Source organism: Ruditapes philippinarum, unplaced genomic scaffold (genome assembly GCF_026571515.1).
Source record: "Ruditapes philippinarum isolate M1 unplaced genomic scaffold, ASM2657151v2 ctg3459_1_1_1_1, whole genome shotgun sequence".
In the NCBI taxonomy this organism is placed as follows: domain Eukaryota; kingdom Metazoa; phylum Mollusca; class Bivalvia; order Venerida; family Veneridae; genus Ruditapes; species Ruditapes philippinarum.
In genome coordinates, this window is record NW_026855417.1 from 367,133 (window position 1) to 385,791 (window position 18,659).

Here is an 18,659-nt window from a genome sequence, read left to right on the forward strand (position 1 = left end):
TTTGAAAGATGAAAATTACCATTTTTGACGAGTGTTTTATTTGTATATACAAAAGTTTCCGTCGAACTCCGTACCAGTTATGACAAGTTATCATAAGAACCGTAACAGTTCCTCCCCCGTGATGATAGGACTTGAAATAGTGCAGATCTTATTATAGTTCACAACTCTTGCTGAAAAACAAAACAATATTATCAATCCATACCTTTTCAATTTGTCGTGGTCAAATTCTATATCAACAGATATTTCGCAAGGTCAAATTCTATATCAACAGATATTTCGCAATGTATCACGTATGCCATGTGAAGTTTAACGATAGCTATTATGTCAATACAGGAAGGTTTAACTTGCTTAGCTGGTTATTAATCATCCGTTATCACGTGAAATATGTAAACAAAGTTGTTTCAAAATTAAGGTGATCTAAAAACATGTATGTTGGCTTGCAAAATAACATTGCATATTTAAACATTTGCAGCATACATTAACAAACTTATTCGAATTGTAGCCTATGATAGTTGATCAACGATCAGGATATTTTCTTAAACGTAAGTTGTTTCTACATTATAATAATTATCTATGAAAATTATTTTATTGAAGGAGAACATATGTGATATTAAAAAGTAGAAATATGTCCAAACGTAAATCACGGATGCCGCCGCCTCCATCCCGGGCTTCAATTGTCAAAAGTCCGTGCCTCCACCATGCAAGTATCTTTGACATTACTGGGAATAAAGGCATCTATCGGATCACCATATAAATATTCACCTTCAGGACACTCTATATTTATTTCTTAATTTAAACATGGCAACATATTTCCCAATTTGGTATTTTTTATCAACCGAAACACCGCAAAGTCCGTGCGCCGAAACATATAGAATGCAATCTAAAAACAGACTATAGGACATCTGTACAGTAGAAAACAGATAGTTACAAAAATTGAAACAGACTATACAGTATCAGTTCAATATTGAGGACATGATAAGAAGAGTGATTGGGGTTGTAAATCTTTAGGAAAGGGTGGATATTTGTCACAAACTCTGATGATAAGAGGATAGTTTCATAGTAGGTACTTTATATTTTCTTATCTAACAGAAAAACTCGTTTTCCTTTCAGAATGGATAGAAATGGGTAAGCCTTTATCAGTTTATTCGAGGTGTTATTAACTGGTTATAATTTATTTAATATTTCAAAATGATGTTTACAAACAGTTAACTAGGTAAACAGGACCTTCAGAGAACTAAGAAATTGGTATATTGTTTGGCTTCCAGAGTGACTGCTTTAAGGCTTAATTAATTATTATTTATAGAATTAAACACTGTTAAATACTGTATTTTTTCATTTAAGTGGCAGAATATGTCTTGGCATCTTTTATGTGATCTGGTCCCACATTAGTCCTATAAATATGACGTCGCTTTGAGATATTTTTGCTTCTGGGCAGCTTGACCGACAAAAACTATAACAAGCCTGTAACGTCTAATATATTGGACTAGTCCCACATGTGATCACTGAGCTTAATCTACTACGGTTATACAGTTGAGTTCAAAGTAAATTTTCCATCCTTGTGCACACCATGTGCAATTGTAATTGTTAGGTATGTTTTATTCATAATTCCATTTTTGATAAATTGATAAAGTTTATTTTATTACAGGTATTAAAATGCATGATATTATTTGGACTTTTGTGAGCTATCAAAAGCTAGCTAGTGCCTGTAGTTGATTGTTTTATATCATGCATTCATGTTTGACTGAATATAGTGATATAGATATGTACATTTGACTGTGTCATCCAGTTGGCCTGCATTAGGTTGCATGAATCACACACCTCTATGTCACCTTTTTATGCTCCCACTCCAGGGAGGAGGGGGGAAGGGGGTATTTAAGTTTGCCCTTGTCCATCCATCAGAGTGCGTGTGTGCTGTGTCACATATGTAGCTCTAACAGTGCTTGAGCTAGTGTAAACAAACTTTACAGGTATGTTGATCAGCATGTGAAGTTGTGCACCTGGGATTTTGCTTGTAAAATGTATATTTATTCAGTTTTGATAGTTATTGCTCATGACTAAGTAAATATATTTTGCAATTTTCAAATTGTGTCACATGCAGCTCAAAACATATTTGACTTGGAGTCATGAAACTTTACAGAAATGTTGGTCAGCAGGTGTAGTTGTGCATTGTATTTTGCTTGTTTTTAATTTCTTTTAAACATACATCTAAAATTGAAATTTGAAATTCTTGCAGCTCAATATTGGGAGAAATCAAGATAATCAACATTGTAAAAATAGGAGGTTATTTTATGCAGGAAGGGGGACATGTAGAATTTCCTTTGTTTGTCTGTCTGTCTGTTTGTCTGTCTGTCATACTGTCATGTTGTATGTCAATAGACTAACAATTTTAAGCAGTAGAATGTGGGGACATCAGTGTCCTATGGACACATATCCAGTTCTACAGTGTTTATGTTTCAATTATTTGTTTTATAATTTTGATGCCACTAAATTGATGATGTTAATTAGCGTCCACGCCGAAGGGCGACACCCTTATCAAATGAAATCAGATTTTGTGAAAGGGCAATTGCAACTTCTAGAGCCTTTTTGTCGGCCATAAAAGCCGAACATTCGTATTGATATGAGTGTTTGATTATCGAAAATGAAATGTTGCAATATGTAAAATGAGTTGTCATGGGTTTATTGATAGGCATGTAAACACACTGAAGGGTCAGACTAGGTCATTAAAATAGTAGATTGACCTCCCAAATAAATAAATTAATAGACTTTGTTCATTTTGACTATTATGTTGCATGTTCCAAAGAAAATACCACATGAACTTGAAATTCTATCAAACAACCAATATAAATGATACTATTCAAAAATACCCTATATTATAGTATAAATAAACTTATACCATATAGGGGGTATATATTTTGGATATTATAGAACTGTGTATTTTGGATATTATCATTAACATTGATAGAATTAAAGTTCTTACGGAAAAAAATTAAATATTTAAATGTCTAGTAATACAATACTTGTTATGTTGGACAATAGCTTATATAGCTAATGTTTATATGTTTTTATGAAACCGACTATAAATAAAGATTATCTTATCTTATCTTTGTTAAATTAAAACAATTAACCATTGAAAAGTTTATAATCAGATGTCTACTAGTTCATCTTCACTTGCTGCATTTCTTTTTTTGCTTTGCATCAATGCTTTTCTTGTACATAATTTATATAATATCTTACTTACTTGGTGTAAGATGAGTTTTAATGATAATTACAAGTAGAAGTGAGGAGGATACAACCAATCATCAAGCATGAAACACATTTTAAGATAATTGACTTTAACTCACATATCATATGTTCAGATGATGTTCATATCATATAACATTATACGTCTAGTATATGTGTATTTGCCTTATAGTATTGCAAACTGTTTGCTTTCTAAATGAATATATTGTGACTTAGAAAACTTTTCTGCAAAATGAAAGATTTGTCAAGCTCGTAATGTTGAACATGAACTATGAAGTTAAAGGGACTCCACTGGGTTTTTTTGACATGCTTGGACGGGAAATTATTTTACGAGATTACTGCTTCAGTTGATATAAACTAATAATTATATGCACGATAACAGATAACAGGTTTCACTCAAATTTGGATAAGGATAGCAAAAATTTACGATCAGAGTACATTCTTAATTATCAGTATCTTTTAGCAAATCATTCATTTTAAATGCCCCATCAGTTCTGTTCTATTTAAGGAATTTAAATTTAATGCTTTTAGGTTTTTGGACCTCAGACGCAGCAGTCAGAGTTGAGCTCCTTAAATAGTTTAATACATTTGTAAACTTTTGGACTGACTCTACAAAGTTTTGATTACTTGCATTGTGAAGTTATTTAAACACTTCATCTTTATATAAACAGTTAAATGATCCCAATCATAGTTTATTTAAACAGGAAGGTCAGTTACTGGTGAGACTGTAGTATAATTCATTGTAGAGACTAAGACTGGTAGAGTACATACCATCAACATTGTCAAAAGTTATATCAATAAACACCATATAACAATTAGAGGAAGCCAGGGTCATTTCTGTGTTATCCTTTCATTAGCCAAGGATTATGTCCAGTTATAATTTTTGATTGGTTAGGCATCATTGTTGTCATCATTATTGTTGTCATACAAAAACTTAATATAGCCCATACACGAAAAAATTCTAACAGTATCACATTTACATTGCTCGTTAATCTTGACAAGGGGCACTAATTTGAAAAAGGGGCATTTCTCTGAAAGCTATATATGTGGAGTAATAATGCCTCCTAAGTTTGAATTTAAGAGTTTTTGTTTTAATTGTTTATTAAGTTGAATAATTTCAAAACAATGTGAATCTTGGAAGACTTGAAGACAATGACAAGGCATAGTTGTAAAGCAAGGGACTTTATCCTGAAAGCAATATATTAAAGCTATTTTTTAACTTAGAAATTTGTAAAAAATTCTTATTATTAATAGAATAATTTAAACATGTCAAAGATATCAACTTGAAACTTTTAATACTTGATTTATTATCTGGGCATGACGAGGTACAGTTGTAAGATCCCGAAAGTAATACTTTTAGAAGTTATGCCCCTTTTAAAATTTATGATACCGTATTTATAAAAATCAGTTATTGATAGTGGTTACCCTTTACAGACAAGCATTAACACTGTATGTAGTTCTCTAGTATATAACATTTTAGGATTAGTGTTTAAATGATCAGTATTTCACTTTTATCTTTTTCAGAACTCCATTCTCAAATAAAGTGACACCTGACATACAATCAGGTCAACAACGTTTGACGATGCAGTCAACATGGTTTGGTCAGTTCAAGGCTATGATGTACAAAGTTCTTCTCTTAAAAAGAAGAAATAAGAAAACAACAATATATGTAAGTTGTCTAAGAAAATGACAATATAGATGTAGGTTGGATAACAAAACAACAATATATGTATGTTTGTGTAAGAAAACAACAATATACATGTACAAATATAAGATGTATAAGAAAACAACAATATATGTAAGTTGTGTAAGAAAACAACAATATATGTAATTTGTGTAAGAAAACAACAATATATGTAAGCTGTGTAAGAAAACAACAATATATGAGAGTTGTATGATAAAACAACAATATATGTAAGTTGTGTAAGAAAACAAGAATAAATTTTTGTTGTGTAAGAAAACAACAATATATGTAAGTTGCATAATAAAACAACAATAAATGTAAGTTGTGTAAAAAAACAACAATATATGTAAGTTTGGTAAGAAAACAACAATATATGTAAGTTGTTTAAGAAAACAACAATATATGTAAGTTGCAATTAATAAAACAACAATATATGTAAGTTGCATAAGAAAACAACAATATATGTAAGTTGTGTAAGAAAATAATAATATATGTAAGTTGTGTAAGAAAACAACAATATATGTAAGTTGTTTAAGAAAACAACAATATATGTAAGTTGTGTAAGAAAACAACAATATATGTAAGTTGTCTTAGAAAACAACAATATAGATGTAAGTTGGATAAGAAAACAACAATATATGTAAGTTGTGTAAGAAAATAACAATATATGTAAGTTGCATAATAAAACAACAATATAATGATGTAAGTTGTGTAAGAAAACAACATTATATGTAATAATGAAAGGCATATAAGAAAACAACAATAAAATGTAAGTTAATATTTGTATTAAGATGTAAAATGTTACTTGTATAAGAAGCAAATGTATATAATATAATTCATGTAAAATAACAATGTTTGAAAACATCAATATAATAACACTAATTTGATACGCATACATTATGTCAGTTTAATATGTATCCAACAATAGATGTTCATGTATGTAAAACATTTAATGGAAATGAACAATTAATCATTATATAAGTTATTTGAAAACAACAACAGCAATATGTATGCTTTAAAGTATAAAGAAATTTCAGTATATCAGTTATAAAAAGTTAGGTACATCCTATTAGTGACTATACATATAATGTCCTTGTAATAAGATATTTACATTTCTCTACAGGAGTTCTTCTTACCGGTTTACTTTATCGTGATACTGGCAATCATTCGATTAACTTCACAAAATGACCCGCTTGATCAGTTTGGCAACTTTCCAAATTATTCACTATATGATAGTAGATTCACCTGGACAATGGCTAACAAAAACCTTATAGTATCACCAGATACTGCAGAAGTTCAGCAGTTGATGGCGAACGTGAAACAGTTGATTCTAGACAAGACAAATCAGACGATAGTTATTCAGTATTTCGCTAATGCAACTGAGGTGGAGGCTGAATACGTTCGTAACAAGACAAATATCCTAGCTGGTATTGTCATCAATTATAATAATGGTTCAAATTTGACCTATGCTCTAAGATTTCCCGATGGTAAATTACCAAATACAGACATTGGTAAAACGTATACTGGACAAGGAGGTTGTCGTCGTAGAGATGGAAAAAACGGACAGACTAATGATGGGGGTCTTCAAAATGACTATAGTTGTCAAGTCAATAGCTACCTGTTTGCAGCATTTTCAATATTACAGTCGGCAATTGATACAGCACTGATACAAAAAGAAACCGGAGTTATGACATTTTCTTTACCAGATATACTGGTAGAAATGTTACCGAAATCAGCTTTCCTGCAAGACACAAGCTACATACAGATTGTATCATCAATATATTTCGTGATCGCGTATTCGCCGTTAATAACAATGTTAACTGTAGCATTGGTGGCAGAGAAGGAAAAGAAGATAAAAGAAGGCATGAGAATGATGGGACTTAGATCTTCTGCATTCTGGTAACATTTTCCTCATTTAATAGTACGGTATTATGGGACTTTCCCTTCTCCTATATTCTTGTAATTTTCCTTTCTTTAATTATTAGAACAGTGCTGTATATTATATGACCTTCTGTTGTAGATTAGAATCTTAAATTCTGCTTGTATAGAAACATATTTGTTACGTATAGTATAATTTTTACATATGATTTAATTTAAGCATATTTTTTTTTGCTTTATTGTGATGAAAACTTGGAGCTAGTATTAACATCTACGGAGTCTGATTAAAAGATTTACTAGAACTACTCTACAAGTTGTACAACCATAGCTGTGTCACATGAGAAAATATGTCATTATACACAACACGTTCCTAAAACATGACGTCTTGTTCCCTCCACCTAAATGAATTAGAAACAAGTTATTAACCATTGCCCTCCTGGAACTGAGTGATTAGCCTTTGCCACAAGTTACACAGGGCCGGGCCTGTAGTCTGACTAGGCTGTGTACTGTACGCTTTCTCATTTCAAATTTTCATCTTGATATCCCCAAAATTGATAATGGACGGTTCCAAAAATTGAAGCTGGACAAGTCCATTTAATAGATTCAGCAGGTTTAGGGTTGACCATAACTAATAAATGATGGTTTTTATTTTCAGGATGAGTTATATGTTGGTGTATATTTTTATGATCATAGCTATCACTGGGATAGTAACTATCATCGCAGTGGCAACAAAGTTTTTTGAGAACAGCAATGTATTTCTATTCTTTATGTTGCTGTGTTTGTACGGACTGTCAATCATTGCTTTGGCCTTCTTGTTTACACCATTCTTTAATAAAGCTACTGTAAGTACTAGTTAGCATTGTTAGTATACAATATGTGTAGCCATAAATATAGCCTTCTTTTTTTCTTAATAAAAAAATGATATGTAGGCTGTAGGAAAAAAAGAACATTCAACATTGTGTTCCCATATTTGATTCATTTATTTCTCAAGAAAAGATAATTTATCTCGTTACTAATGTCTTTAAAAGAGATAATATAGCAATAAATATGAATTACCTATGAATGGATTAAATAGTAATTACTTTGAAATAATAGTTAATATTGTTAGAAAACCTATCAGTATGTCAGTATTTTAATACAATCATTTTACTTTGTGTTATATATATTATAGACTGCGGGTGGATTATCAAGTTTGAGTACAATGTTGATCAGCACATTATACCTGATAGTGAGTCTAACACGGACAATAGACGAGGGTACGGGCAACGTAACATACTCGGTACCTGTGTACGGCAGATGGTTACTATGTCTGTTATCACCTGTAGCTCTAGCGCTCGGTATAGATCAGGTAATTATGTCTGTTATCACCTGTAGCTCTAGCTCTCGGTATAGATCAGGTAATTATGTCTGTTATCACCTGTAGCCCTAGCGCTCGGTATAGATCAGGTAATTATGTCTGTTATCACCTGTAGCTTTAGCGCTTGGTATAGATCAGGTAATTATGTCTGTTATCACCTGTTAGCTTTAGCGCTCGATATAGATCAGGTAATTATGTCTGTTATCACCTGTAGCTCTAGCTCTTGGTATAGATCAGGTAATTATGTCTGTTATCACCTGTAGCTCTAGCGCTCGGTATAGAGTCAGGTAATTATGTCTGTTATCACCTGTAGCTCTAGCATTGGGTAAATAGATCAGGTAATTATGTCTGTTATCACCTGTAGCTCTAGGGCTTGGTATAGATCAGGTTATTATGTCTGTTATCACCTGTAGCTCTAGCGCTCGGTATAGATCAGGTAATTATGTCTGTTATCACCTGTAGCTCTAGCGCTCGGTATAGAGTCAGGTAATTATGTCTGTTATCACCTGTAGCTCTAGCTCTCGGTTTAGATCAGGTAATTATGTCTGCTATCACCTGTAGCTCTAGCGCTCTGTATAGATCAGGTAATTATGTCTGTTATCACCTGTAGCTCTAGCATTGGGTATAGATCAGGTAATTATGTCTGTTATCACCTGTAGCTCTAGCATTGGGTATAGATCAGGTAATTATGTCTGTTATCACCTGTAGCTCTAGCATTGGGTATAGATCAGGTAATTATGTCTGTTATCACCTGTAACTCTAGCGCTCGGTATAGATCAGGTAATTATGTGTGTTATCACCTGTAGCTCTAGCGCTCGGTATAGATCAGGTAATTATGTCTGTTATCACCTGTAGCTCTAGCGCTCGGTATAGATCAGGTAATTATGTCTGTTATCACCTGTAGCTCTAGCGCTCGGTAAAAATCAGGTAATTATGTCTGTTATCACCTGTAGCTCTAGCGCTCGGTAATAGATCAGGTAATTATGTCTGTTATCACCTGTAGCTCTAGCTCTCGGTATAGATCAGGTAATTATGTCTGCTAGCACCTGTAGCTCTAGCGCTCAGTATAGATCAGGTAATTATGTCTGTTATCACCTGTAACTCTAGCACTCGGTATAGATCAGGTAATTATGTCTGTTATCACCTGTAGCTCTAGCTCTTTAAATAGATCAGGTAATTATGTCTGTTATCACCTGTAGCTCTATCACTCGGTATTGATCAGGTAATTATGTCTGTTATCACCTGTAGCTCTAGCGCTCTGTATAGATCGGGTTATTATGTCTGTTATCACCTGTAGCTCTAGCGCTCGTTATAGATCAGGTAATTATGTCTGTTATCACCTGTAGCTCTAGCTCTTGGTATAGATCAGGTAATTATGTCTGTTATCACCTGTAGCTCTAGCTCTTGGTATAGATCAGGTAATTATGTCTGTTATCACCTGTAGCTCTACGCTCGGTATTGATAAGGTAATTATGTCTGTTATCACCTGTAGCTCTACTGCTCGGTATTGATTAGGTAATTATGTCTGTTATCATCTGAAGCTCTAGCGCTCTGTATAGATCAGGAAATTATGTCTGTTATCACCTGTAGCTCTAGCACTCTGTATAGATCAGGTAATTATGTCTGTTATCACCTGTAGCTCTAGCACTCTATAGATTAGGTAATTACGTCTGTTATCACCTGTAGCTTTAGCACTCTATAGATTGGGTTATTATGGCTGTTATCACCTGTAGCTCTAGCGCTCCGTATAGATCAGGTAATTATGTCTGTTATCACCTGTAGCTTTAGCACTCAGTATAGATCAGGTAATTATGTCTGTTATCACCTGTAGCTTTAGCACTCTATAGATTGGGTTATTATGTCTGTTATCACCTGTAGCTCTAGCACTCTGTATAGATCAGGTAATTATGTCTGTTATCACCTGTAGCTCTAGCACTCTATTGATTGGGTTATTATGTCTGTTATCACCTGTAGCACTAGCGCTCGGTATAGATCAGGTAATTATGTCTGTTATCACCTGTAGCTCTAACGCTCTGTATAGATCAGGTAATTATGTCTGTTATCACCTGTAGCTCTAGCACTCGGTATAGATTGGGTAATTATGTCTGTTATCACCTGTCTGTTATCACATGTAGCTCTAGCGCTCTGTATAGATCAGGTAATTATGTCTGTTATCACCTGTAGCTCAAGCACTCTGTATAGATCGGGTAATTATGTCTGTTATCACCTGTAGCTTTAGCGCTCAGTATAGATCAGGTAATTATGTCAGTTATCAAATGTAGCTTTAGCGCTCAGTATAGATCAGGTAATTATGTCTGTTATCACCTGTAGCTCTAGCGCTCGGTATTGATCAGGTAATTATGTCTGTTATCATCTGTAGCTCTAGCGCTCTGTATAGATCGGGTTATTATGTCTGTTATCACCTGTAGCACTAGCGCTCAGTATAGATCAGGTAATTATGTCAGTTATCACTTGTAGCTTTAGCACTCAGTATAGATCAGGTAATTATGTCTGTTATCACCTGTCTGTTATCACCTGTAGCTCTAGCACTCTGTATAGATCGGGTAATTATGTCTGTTATCTCATGTAGCTCTAGCGCTCTGTGTAGATCAGGTTATTATGTCTGTTATCACCTGTAGCTCTAGCACTCTATAGATTGGGTAATTATGTCTGTTATCACCTGTAGCTCTAGCACTCTATAGATTGGGTGATTATGTCTGTTATCACCTGTAGCTCAAGCGCTCAGTATAGATCAGGTAATTATGTCTGTTATCACCTGTAGCTCTAGCTCTCGGTATAGATCAGGTAATTATGTTTGTTATCACCTGTAGCTCAAGCACTCTGTATAGATCAGGTAATTATGTCTGTTATCACCTGTAGCTTTAGCACTCAGTATAGATCATAATTAAGATCAGGTAATTATGTCTGTTATCACTTATAGTTCTACCGCTCGGTATAGATCATGTAATTATTCGTTATCACCTGTAGCTCTAGCACTCGGTATAGATCAGGTAATTATGTCTGTTATCACCTGTAGCTCTAGCCCTCTGTATAGATCAGGTAATTCAAACCTTTCTATGAAAACATAAATTTTAGTGCTATGGTTAGATTTTGACATATAGACATCATTTTTTAGCTCACCTGTCACAAAGTGACAGGGTGAGCTTTTGTGATCGCTTTTTGTCTGGCGTCCGTCCGTCGTCCGTCCGTCCGTAAACTTTTACTTTAAATGACATCTCATCATAAACCACTAAGCCAATTTCATCCAAACTTCACAGGAATGTTTCTTTTGTGGTGACCTTTAAAAATTGTTCAAAGAATTTAATTCCATGCAGAACTCTGGTTGCCATGGCAACCGAAAGAAAAAACTTTAAATATCTTCTTTTAAAAAACCCAAAGAGCTAGAGCTTAGATATTTGGCATGAAACATCTTCTAGCGAGTGTCTACCAAGTTTGTTCAAATAAAAGCCCTGGGGTCAAAATTGGCCCCGCCCCGGGGGGTCATTGATTTTCCCTATATGCATATAGTAAAAACTTAAAAAATCTTCTTTTAAAGAACCCAAAGACCTAGAGCTAAGATATTTAGCATGAAATATGTTCTAATGGGTGTCTACCAAGTTTGTTCAAATAAAAGCCCTGGGGTCAAAATTGGCCCCGCCCCAGGGGGTCATTGATTTTCCCTGTATGCATATAGTAAAAACTTAAAAAATCTTCTTTTAAAAAACCCAAAGAGCTAGAGCTAAGATATTTAGCATGAAACATGTTCTAATGGGTGTCTACCAAGTTTGTTCAAATAAAAGCCCTGGGGTCAAAATTGGCCCGCCCCGGGGTGTCATTGATTTTCCCTATATGCATATAGTAAAAACTTAAAAAATCTTCTTTTAAAGAACTCAAAGAGCTATGGCTAAGATATTGAGCATCAAACATGTTCTAATGGGTGTCTACCAAGTTTGTTCAATTAAAAGCCCTGGGGTCAAAATTGGCCCCGCCCCAGGGGTCATTGATTTTCCTTATATGTGTATATAGCAAAAACTTAAAAAATCTTCTTTGAAAAAACCCAAATAGCTAGAGTTAAGACATTAAGCATGAAACATCTTTTAGTGAGTGTCTTAAAAGTTTGTTCAAATAAAAGACCTGGGGTCAAAACTGGTCCGGCCCCAGGGGTGTCATTGTTTTTAACTATATGTGTATAGTAAAAACTTTAAAAAAATCTTCTTTTAAAAAGCCCAATGAGCTAGAGCTTAGATGTTTAGCATGAAACATCTTCTTATGGGTGTCTACCAAGTTTGTGCAAATAAAAGCCCTTGGGTTAAATTGTCCCTGCAATGTTGGGGAGGTGGGGGTTGTGGGGGGGGCCTATATACAGGTGAGCGATCTCAAGGCCATCATGGCCCTCTTGTTAACTTTAACACCCCAATGTATACTTACTATCTTGAACTTAAAGTTAGATAATAAAAAAAGGTTGGTCTAATCGTGTGAAGATCGTTCATTAGGCATGCCACTGGTATGTTATGTTTGTTTAGCATGCTGTTCTGTTTAGAATGTATTGAAGTCTTGTAATGCTTGTAAAATACATGAACCAATGGGATTCACGTGTTCTTTAAGAAGAAACTCTGAGGAAAGAAAGCCTGTAATAATAATTACAGTGGCACTTTATCTATTTTACTTGATGATAACAGTGGCAACAATGATAACTTGTCTCTGTACCAGAGATACAGCTTTATTATAGCATTTCAGCATTAATATTTATTTCTTAAACTCAAAATTCACTGTGAATTTAGATGGGTAAACTTTAGAGGTTAAAGGTTAAACGTCTTTCAGCATTTGACTGAACCACTTACCCTGCAGAATGTTTGTAATAGATTTTGTCCTTCTGTGAATTTGGATAAGTCTAATTAAAAGTTTAGGTATTTTATTAACAAAATATAAAAGTTGAGCTACCAGCAGTAAAGAGCCTGGTCAGACTGTTCTGGTGTACTGACTAGCCTGGCTCTATACTGGTGACAAAAGGCTGGTCTGTTCTTGTCCCAGCAAGTAGATTAAAAATTTAGCAGTGTTAATGTTAATCATTCAACATATGACTTTAAAGAGAGTTAGATCACATGTGCTTGATTATATTATAAATATTGTTCACTTCAGATAGAATAAGATAACATATTTGTCTCACTATGTGCTTGTTATCTGTGTCACCTAACTGTTTACAATGTTATTCAATGTCAAGTGAGGTTGACTCAAAATGTTATCAAGCAGTTACCTCAATGTTCTGTTAACATTCAGGTTATCTATCTGTGTTACAAATAAACCATATAATGTATTTTGAAATTTTTATCAGAATAAAAGTTAGTTTATCTGTGTATAACGCAATATCTATAAACTGACCTGTTTGCGTTGTCAAGGACAAATGTTTACTTGTAGGGTAACAAGGTTTCTAATTAAATTAAGCATTAACTATTTAGGCCAAAAGGTTAAGTAATTAGAAATTAGTACCAACTGTACATGTATGGTAAGCATTACAAAAAATCATGTTTGAATGAAAAAGTTTATTCCTAATTTACTTTTAAAAAATGTATCCAATTTTTATGCTCCCCGAAAAATTTCAGGGGAGCATATAGTCGGCGCCTTATCCGTCCGTCCGTCCGTCCGTCCGTCCGTCCGTCCGTTGTCTTGTCCGGAGCATAACTTGAAAACCCTTGGAGATAATTTGTTTAAACTTCATACAGTGGTAGAGGGCATTGAAGGGGAGTGCAGTGTCAAAGAACCATAACTCTATTTTGCCCGGTTATTGAATTATCTCCCCTTATAGAAAAATCTTGTCCGGGCATAACTTTAAAACTATAGGAGATATCAACATGAAACTTTTGTAGGTGAATACATCTTAATGGGTAGATGTGCAGTGCATAAGAACAATAACTCTTTTTTGTCCTAATTTTGGAGTTATTGCCCTTTGTTAATTTCAACACTTTGAACTTTGTCCGGAACATAACTCTAAAACTATAAGAGATATCAAGATGAAACATTTGTAGGTAGATATATCTCATTGAGTAGAAGTGCAGTGCAAAAAGAACCATAACTCTGTTAAAGCCTCATTTTTGAATTATCTCCCCTTTTTAGAAAAATCTTGTACTGGACATAGCTGTAAAACTACAAGAGATATGAACATGAAACTTTGTAGGTAGATATATCTCAATGGGTAGATGTGCAGTGCACAAGAATCATAACTCTGCCTTGCCTATTTCTGGAGTTATTGCCCTTTGTTTATTTTTACTTTTTTGAAGTTGTCCGGAACATAACTCGGAAACCATAACAGATATGAACAAGAAAACTTTGTAGGTTGATAAATCACAGTGATTAGAAGTGCAGTGGCAAAGAACAGTAAAACTCTGGGCCTTGCCTAATTTTGGAATTATTGCACTTTTGAACTATTTTTCCAGGGACATAACTCTGAAACTACAAGAGGTGTTACTTTCCTGTGTCCAAAAAACCTATTCGGGGAGCATCACCCGGCTCAAACCGGGCTCTTGTTTTTACAGTAGAAATTTTCAGTACTCTAGCGATCTATATTTGTACTAATATGTAAAAAAGGTTAAAAAAGTAATTTGCAAGGTGAAACAAAAAAAAGCAAAAAAATTTAGAATATATGACTGGGAAAAGGCAATTTTAAAAACAAAAAATTGGGCAGTTATAAAGCCATATCTCAAATAAATTGAAGTGTAATTTTTAAAAAGGGTATGATTTATTTTTTTGTTTTTTTGTTTTTTTTTCTTCAAAAAGTCTAGTCTGCTTCTAAGTTTGTTATATGACTTGAAAACCTGACTAATTGGTGGAAATTAACTTTGCATTTTAATATACAAGGTTAAAAGTCAAGCATATTATTTGACAGTGTATTTTTTCCTGATTATGGTATATGGTTTAGTCTGAAGTAGAGTTAAAATCTCCTATGAATATTTCAAATGACAAAGGACACAGTCACAGTTTTAGAAAAAAAATGTACAATAATAAATTTAGGGTTTAAAATAGTGAGATAACATAGTCTATATATTTCAGGCGATATTTCTGGATATACGTGGAGGTATGACGTTTGAAACTGCCAGTCAGGGAGAATTCCCATTGTATGGTCCACTCCTTATGTTGTTACTAGATGCAATACTTTACTTTGCCCTGGCAGTCTACTTTGATAATGTTATACCAGGTTAGAGTTCTTGTGTTGTTGTTGTTTTTAGCTCACCTGTCACAAAGTGACAGGGTGAGCTTTTGCGATCGCTTTTCGTCCGTCGTCCGTCCGTCGTCCGTCCGTCGTCCGTCCGTCCGTAAACTTTTACTTTAAATGACATCTCCTCATAAACCACTAAGCCAATTTCATCCAAACTTCACAGGAATGTTCCTTTGGTGGTCACCTTTTAAAAATTGTTCAAAGAATTTAATTCCATGCAGAACTCTGGTTGCCATGGCAACCGAAAGAAAAAACTTTAAATATCTTCTTTTAAAAAACCATAAGAGCTAGAGCTTAGATATTTGGCATGAAACATCTTCTAGTGTGTTTCTACCAAGTTTGTTCAAATAAAAGCCCTGGGGTCAAAATTGGCCCCGCCCCGGGGGGTCATTGATTTTCCCTATATGCATATAGTAAAAACTTAAAAAATCTTCTTTTAAAGAACCCAAAGAGCTAGAGCTAAGATATTTAGCATGAAACATGTTCTAATGGGTGTCTACCAAGTGTGTTCAAATAAAAGCCCTGGGGTCAAAATTGGCCCCGCCCCAGGAGGTCATTGATTTTTTCCTATATGCATATAGTAAAAACTTAAAAAATCTTCTTTTAAAGAACTCAAAGAGCTATGGCTAAGATATTGAGCATCCAAACATGTTCTAATAGGTGTCTACCAAGTTTGTTCAAATAAAAGCCGTGGGGTCAAAATTGGCCCCGCCCCAGGGGGTCATTGATTTTCCCTATATGCATATAGTAAAAAATCTTCTTTTAAAGAACCCAAAGAGTTAGAGCTAAGATATTTGGCATGAAAACATGTTATAATAAGTGTCTACCAAGTTTGTTTCAAATAAAAAGCCCTGGGGTCAAAATTGGCCCCGCCCCAGGGGTGTCATTGTTTTTAACTATATGTGTATAGTAAAAACTTTAAAAAAATCTTCTTTTAAAAAGCCCAATGAGCTAGAGCATAGATGTTTAGCATGAAACATCTTCTTATGGGTGTCTACCAAGTTTGTGCAAATAAAAGCCCTTGGGTTAAAATTGGCCCTGCAACGTTGTGGGGGGGGGGTGGGGGGCCTACATACAGGTGAGCGATCTCAGGGCCATCATGGCCCTCTTGTTATCTTGGGTTAAAGGTCACACCAACACAGTATAAGGTCATATTGCGACTTTCCAGCTTTACTGGTGGAAGAAGACCTTAGGTGCCCATCTGTACATTATTTCAGGCACTATCAGGCACCTGAGTAGAACCAACGATGTTCCGTAATCTAGCTGGATAGCTTTCTCAGTTGAATGCTGGCACAGCTTGAACCTATAGCAATGAGAGACATATGACCTATACTCTGTTGTGACGTAAAACACAACCAAAATAAAAAATGTATCTCACTCTTACCAACATTATCCCATCTGCCTTGATTTGTTGTCAGTTATTGTGCTAAATACTATCAACATCATTATCTATGGAATAACAGACCTCTTTTATGGATTAATTCACTTTAAATATTAATGTTTTTGTTATTGTTATTTATTCCAGATTTTAAAATGTGACTGTATTATTATATAGGGAGAAAGTGAACATTATTCGTGAGAACTATTTTATCTACATGTCTGGTACAATATTACAGGAGAGTATGGTCCCCGGTACAAGCCTTGGTTTATCTTTACAAAGACTTTCTGGTGCCCGGCTAAGAGAGCAACAGAGACGGCAGCAGCCTATACAAATCAAGTTATACTACAAATAGATAACCATACTGATGAGGTGACAGAGGGGGCAGAAGTGGAACCAGTCCCTGTATCCATGGAATCAAAAGTTGCTATAACGTAAGTGAGCAAGAATTCTTTGAGACAGATATATTACCTAGAGAAACACCTTTTAAACTTTGAAACATTTGAAGTATTTCTTTGTAAACTGTAGCATGCCGGGGCACCTGAAGGTTTTAAAAATAGTATAGTCGAAATGTTTATTTTTTTAGTATCAACAACTTGACAAAATGTTTTGAAGTGAAGAAGGAGAAAAAGAAGGAAACAGTGAAAGCAGTGAACGGTAAGTTCATTATTGTTTCATTTTCATTATATTAAAGTGACATTATGCTCATCCAAGTGTAAATGGTCAGTAAACAGGTAAAAATAAAAATAATTTGACATTTTGTCATAACTTTGTTTAATTTTATATTTCATGATGGTAATTAACCAATAAACCACGTGGTCAACATATATAATTATTGTTTAAGAGTGGAGCTGTCTTTTTATAATTTTGATAGTTTTTATCTGGTATCATATACATTTTTTGTTATCAATTATTAGTTCGTCACCATTATTATACCCAATCTTTAGAAATATATAACTAATTCAACTGAACTTGACATGAAAAAATTAGCATAATGTCACTTTGATTGTTATAAAAAATATATTCATTATTTTGTCCTAAAAGTCCAATAAGTTTTAAGCTTAAATTTTGTCTTGCTGTAACTGTATGATACAGATTACTGTGAACAAGGGTTTGACCATCTTGTCGAAATAAGTTATGGATAAAGATTTAGAAAAAGAACTTTCAAAATATGCAGACATTAGACTTTGCATTTTTTCTTAATGTTTTGAATTATTGTAACTTTTAGGATAACAAATATGTCAGTCATTGGGGAAACTTTATTGTGTATAATACTATGTATTTATGTACAGGTTTCCCTGACAGTATATTATTTACTGTGTTTTTATGAGTTATGCACCTTGGAATTAGAAAAATTTCAATTATTTACAGTTTTTGCTCATTTTCTTCACATAGGTTTAATCCCTGACAATACAATGTATATCATTATACTGTGTATTTATGTACAGGTTTATCACTGACAACATATGATATACTGTGTATTTATGTACAGATTTATCCCTGACAATATATCATATAGTGCGTATTTACGTACAGATTTATCCCTGACAATATATCATAAACTGTGTATTTATGTACAGGTTTTATCCCTGACAATATATGATATACTGTGTATTTATGTACAGGTTTTATCCCTGACAATATATGATCTACTGTGTATTTATGTACAGATTTTATCCCTGACAATATATCTAATATTCTATGTTTTTATGTACAGGTTTATCGCTGACAATATATCAAGATCAGATAACTGCTATTCTCGGACATAATGGGGCAGGAAAGACAACTCTGCTTAACATTCTAACAGGCATGACTGGTGCTACATCAGGGAGCGCCAGAGTTCTTGGACTGGTATACATATTTTATTCTATAAAATGTTGAATTTGTGATATATATAAAAATGTTTAATGAA

At 34.0% G+C, this 18,659-nt stretch overlaps 1 protein-coding gene across 5 annotated transcripts in view; it reads left to right on the plus strand.

Moving 5' to 3' along the window:
• The first annotated feature begins 366 nt into the window (after window positions 1–366).
• Window positions 367–18,659, plus strand: part of LOC132743235 (cholesterol transporter ABCA5-like) — a 44,000-nt gene continuing 25,707 nt past the window's right edge. The window contains exons 1-9 of one of the 5 annotated variants that reach the window (XM_060731769.1): window positions 367–542; window positions 4,765–4,909; window positions 6,048–6,823; window positions 7,458–7,644; window positions 7,974–8,150; window positions 15,204–15,348; window positions 16,986–17,181; window positions 17,334–17,404; window positions 18,465–18,598. In XM_060731769.1, the coding sequence (XP_060587752.1) occupies window positions 4,823–4,909; window positions 6,048–6,823; window positions 7,458–7,644; window positions 7,974–8,150; window positions 15,204–15,348; window positions 16,986–17,181; window positions 17,334–17,404; window positions 18,465–18,598 (1,773 nt within the window). In that variant the 5' untranslated portion in view covers window positions 367–542; window positions 4,765–4,822. Of the gene's footprint in view, window positions 543–934; window positions 1,126–4,764; window positions 4,910–6,047; window positions 6,824–7,457; window positions 7,645–7,973; window positions 8,151–15,203; window positions 15,349–16,985; window positions 17,182–17,333; window positions 17,405–18,464; window positions 18,599–18,659 lie in introns of those variants that run through there. The other 4 variants (XM_060731768.1, XM_060731770.1, XM_060731771.1 and 1 more) reach the window with 4 other exon arrangements.